This window comes from Malus domestica, chromosome 04 (assembly GCF_042453785.1).
Source record: "Malus domestica chromosome 04, GDT2T_hap1".
In the NCBI taxonomy this organism is placed as follows: Eukaryota; Viridiplantae; Streptophyta; class Magnoliopsida; order Rosales; family Rosaceae; genus Malus; species Malus domestica.
The window spans coordinates 6,335,145-6,339,823 of NC_091664.1; the positions used below are offsets into that span (position 1 = coordinate 6,335,145).

At 35.6% G+C, this 4,679-nt stretch overlaps 1 protein-coding gene across 2 annotated transcripts; it reads right to left on the reverse strand.

Moving 5' to 3' along the window:
* Positions 1–401: 401 nt before the first annotated feature.
* LOC103427482 (protein ABA DEFICIENT 4, chloroplastic-like) lies at positions 402–3,375 on the reverse strand. 2 transcript variants are annotated; one of them, XM_008365537.4, is made up of 6 exons: positions 3,047–3,375; positions 2,456–2,684; positions 1,478–1,578; positions 1,017–1,145; positions 841–929; positions 402–762 (listed from the first exon to the last, which is right to left on the reverse strand). In XM_008365537.4, exons 1-6 carry the CDS (start codon positions 3,233–3,235, stop codon positions 609–611), a joined length of 891 nt encoding a protein of 296 aa, XP_008363759.2. In that variant the 5' UTR covers positions 3,236–3,375; the 3' UTR covers positions 402–608. The 2 variants fall into 2 exon arrangements, with proteins under 2 accessions (XP_008363759.2, XP_070676043.1); XM_070819942.1 differs by having other exon boundaries at positions 2,456–2,888; positions 3,047–3,277.
* Positions 3,376–4,679: the final 1,304 nt, after the last annotated feature.

Genomic DNA, 4,679 nt, shown 5'->3' on the forward strand with positions numbered 1-4,679 from the left:
ACTACTAGTACTACAACTGCTAGTAGTAACGTCGCAGTCCAGTTACATGGCCGCCGCCACCACCAGAGCGATGTCCGCCGCCACCACCACGGGGATAAATTCTTAAGAACTTAGCAACATTATATTTCCCCGTCAGCTTGTTCATGACTTTTATTATGATTCATCATGCAATGTCCATTTTGCTGTATGCATGTTATGTTGTTTTCTTTTCGTTAGTTTATGGTTTTGTATTTGCTGGAGTGCATACAATTCTTTTTCGGTATCATCTGGTATGCTTCGGAGTGTCCTACACACTGGTATTTGGCCTTTAGATCAGTGGTAGAATCCAGTGACCAAGATCTAACAGCCGAAAATTCAGGTGTATGATAGACCGGAGCATAGTAGAATGTTTGCTCCCCTCGTGAAATCAAAAGTAATAATATATGCCAATCACAAAAATGAATGACTTGTCAATGTGTATATGATCACAGATTGTATAAGATCTGTGATTTCAAAGAAAACATATTTGTAAATTGCTGACGAACTGAATCTTCATTCGTTCGTTCATTCAAATCAGGTTTTCTTTTCAACTTCCTAAAAATCGTGATTGTCGCGGAAAAACTTCACTGTCAATGCATGTTACGTCTGCTGGAACTTCCAGCACTTTTAGTCAGTGCTTTGGTAATAACATGAGTAGCGATTCCAACAGGACAGAAAAAGAGGCAAAGAGAAACTGAATGTCGCGTCTCAATTTCATTGTCCAGTCCATCGCGAAAAACTTGCCTGGAAAAATGAACGCACTGAGTGTTAGAACCGAGAAACTCTTGGACACAGACAGCAAAGTGAGAGGAAGAGAGCTACCTTGCAGCAAAGAGATCAACAACCAATAAGTGAATCCAAGCAGAAGCTAATGTCATCTCGTTCGAGAACATCCTTCCCATACCAGGCAGCTGCAAATAATAAATAGGCAGGAAAGAAAGTTTCATATAAGAGGCTCATAACTGATCAGAACTGAAAGTATATATGTTAATGCATACCTCAGGAAGCCAGTATTTACTTGCAAAAATCAACTGTAGCGTTTCGGGAGTCCAAGAGAGGTATAGCAGATAAGCATAGAGAATTCCCAGCACAATATACGGTATACCACTTTCCATGGAAATTTTCGTCTGCATTTCAAGTGATTTGAACTAATTAGGTGCATCAGTTTAAGTTCAGCAAATCATAATAAAAAATGGATCTTCAACCTACCGAAATAAGAGACGAGGAATTTAAAAGTCATAAAGACTAAATTTGAGATGAAATATGCCATCAGTACAATCATGTATTTCAAGGAAAGAGATGTAACGATTTGGGGAAAACACACACACGCAGAGGATTGCACACAATCATATAACAACTTTCAAATATATGCGAGAATTACGATAATTAATCTACATGTTGAAGAAAAATTGATACATTGAATGAGAATCAGAGGACTGAGATAAATACAGAAACATACTAGTTCAGCTTTAGGTGCCAGAACCATGAGGGCATAGAATGGGAGAACTGCGGTTGTTCCGAAAGTAAAAGCAGTGCTAGCAATTTGAGAACTTGCCAACCCTGAAAAAAAAATAACAACATTAAACTTATTTTACCAGTAATATTTGAAACTAAGCCTACCTCCAGCCGCACCATCCCCTTATCCTTGCACTAACAGGAGGGGCATGACAGCAAACGTGTTACGTATGGATCACAAGAACATGAAATGGCTAAAAATTATTACAGGTTGGACAAAACTAATTAAGAAGATTTTCAACTCCTAAAGTTATCAAACCACCATATGACACTGCTATTAGTAACTATTTATACAAATTATTCCAAGAGTTTCCGATAGAGAGAACAACAAACTTAAAAGGTAGGGGAGAAGTGTTAAGATGTACCCAAATGCCAACGGCAAAAAACTAAAACAAAGAAATCACCAATCAATTAGATGGAAGGGGCTTGTAGAACTGGATGTTGAGGTCTCATGCAACATAGAACAAGTCATATGGACATTAGCTGGTGGTTTTGTGTCTGACTTTGATCTAGTCAGTTAGGCAGGCAACACTCACATTCAGCAGCTCAAACCTGGTGGTCTCTTAGTTACAGATTTTCTCTGTTCATAATACTACTCCTACATTGTTTTGCACATATGGGGCTACTTCAACGTCAGTACTCCCAAAACATGCTACGGGCTTTCCAATTTGCGTAGTTTCGTTGGACTTAGGCGTAGCATAAGTTACTTGCACATTTTTCGTCATAAATTTGTACCTCAAAAACCTCTCTGTGCTAGGACTTCTTTACTAGAAACGTTTTAAGGAATAAACAAGTTACTAACATGCATAAACCTACTTTCAAACATTGCAAGTTACACATAAACTTATATCAGCCACGCAACGTTACAAATGATATTAAGAATAAACGACTAAAAGGAATCAAAGTTGCAGAGGGGGATCACATGACGCATATACTCCAGAGAGTTTTCGATGCGGAACGAGTCTCTCATGCTTTGGTCTCACAGTAACTCTCGAACCTCCGACAAAACTCCAGTTCATGTGTAAGTGAGCTCCCACAGTCACAAGCTGATGACCAAAGAGTTCAGTGTTACTACTTCTGAGCAGAAAAGGGAACCCTTGTTTCCTTCCATCAATACTCCGAGGTCCTACACTCTTCTTAGCGTAGTCAATCTATAAGAAACGGAAGTTTAATCGTAAGAGAAGCCCCCAAACCAAACATGTTATGAATTATTTTACAGCAGAAGCACAACATAGTTACACGAGCGACCCATCAAGCCGCAGCAGGCAGCAGAAATTAATCATACAAGCAGCCATAAAAGAAGAACAATTATGTAGCTTTAAGGTCAAGAAAAACAACGCTCCGCTGCAACCAAACTGCAAATCCATGGACAAAACATAACTACTTTCAACCCTATATGCAAGATTAGAGATAGCCCATTTCGAGAGGATCATAAATTCATCGAGAACTACAAAAAGAATAAAAAAGTTTCATAATTTAGGAAGAAAAGATTACAAGAACAAAAAAAGGATACCTTGGAAATGGAAGAGAGTGGAGAGAGGGAAAAGCAAGAAGAGAGGGCCATGTGCTCGTTTTGTCGCGAGACCAGACAACGCAGGAAGACAACAATAATGGCAGATGCATTTCCTTGGGTTTTATTAGGAAAAGAAAACAAAAGAAAGGAACACGGAACGTGGGAGGTCGAGTTGAATAATGGAGGCATAGGAAATTATGGGTTGGTTTCCACTGAGAGAAGCGCAGGACGGACACCAAACTTGGGAGAGAGAAAGAAGCAACTGCAAAAGGAAAAGGAGGCAAATTGCAATAGGGAAAGTCGTGGTGCATGTCATGTCAATCAATTTTGTATCTTTCTTTTACGCTACACTTTTTATTTTTCAGAAGTTATTCGTCATTATGTCAATTAATTTCATTTTATTTTTTATTTTTTTATTAAGAAATGTGATTAGTTTTTAAAATTTAAAAAAAAAGTATGAAAAAATGATGTGGAACAATTTTTTTTAATAAACGCATATTGTATCCTAATATTACATAATTATTGTTTTATCATCCTTATGTAATATATTGTGTAAAAAAAACAGGGAAAAATAGGAAAAAATGGGAATATGATTGTCATTTTCTCAAAAGATACAAAATTACTATTTTACCCTCATTATATAAGTATTGTGTATCAAAAGTGAGGGTAAAATAGAAAAAAATGGGCAAAAAGTTGACAAGGAGGGTTCTTTTAATAATAGTATAGAATAATGTTATGATCGTCATTCATACTACGATATAGTAGTATTCATTTTTATTTGTATGTGAGAAGTTTTAAGTTTGATTTTCGTTAAAGACGAATTTGAACTATATTATTTTTACCCTATTGTGAAACTAAGAGCCAGTTTGGGATTGCTATGCTTTTTTAATAAATTGCTTATGTTGTGCCTTAAAAATAATCATTTGTAAAATAAAACAGTTAAGCGTTTGATAAACAATATTTTCAAAAAAGTTGTGAGGATGAAAAACAGTGTAAAAACAATGTCTAGAAAGATAAATAAAGTCATTGTTTAAAATTAATGAGCTTGATTTAGAAATTAAAAATATTCCAAAAACTCAACTCCATTTTTTATTAAAGCAGCTTTTAAAAGTAATTTCAAGGCTTCTTTTAAAAGTTGCTGTCTACAGACCATTGCTTTTAAAATAAGCAGTATATTTTATTTTTACCAAACATTTTTTCACTGCTTAACTTTAAAGTGAAGCAGTTTTTGGTGAAAAAAGCAATACCGAATTGGGTCTAAGCCCACTCCTTTAGCGTAAATAATATCGTTTGTTAAAAAATAAAAATAAAAACCTTCCACACCATCTTTATTCATAACCGTAGGATGTTATGACATTTAATGATTCAAACGTGGTATTCATTCATTTGTAAGTGAGAAGTCTTATGTTCGAATCTCGTAGATGGAGAATTCGATACCAAATTAGGTTGCCTATTGTGTAACCTAGCCAAACTCCCCTCTCCTTTAATGTAAAATATATTTTTGTATTAAAAAAAACGAGTTTAAAATACTTGTAGAAAAGTTTGTCCCGTGATAATGACCCTATATCTTCTACATATAAAGCCAATGAAAAGGTGAATAGTGATTTTGGTCATTAAGTTTCAACAAAAATAT

Bases quoted from the DNA above. Each gene is read 5' to 3' on its own strand.
- LOC103427482 (XM_008365537.4), bottom strand. From the start codon at position 3,235: ATGCCTCCATTATTCAACTCGACCTCCCACGTTCCGTGTTCCTTTCTT. The intron at 2,685-3,046 runs GTATCCTTTTTT...CGTTTCTTATAG, and splicing joins CACTCTCTTCCATTTCCAAG to ATTGACTACGCTAAGAAGAG. The intron at 1,579-2,455 runs GTGATCCCCCTC...TTTTTTTTTCAG, and splicing joins CTCTGGAGTATATGCGTCAT to GGTTGGCAAGTTCTCAAATT.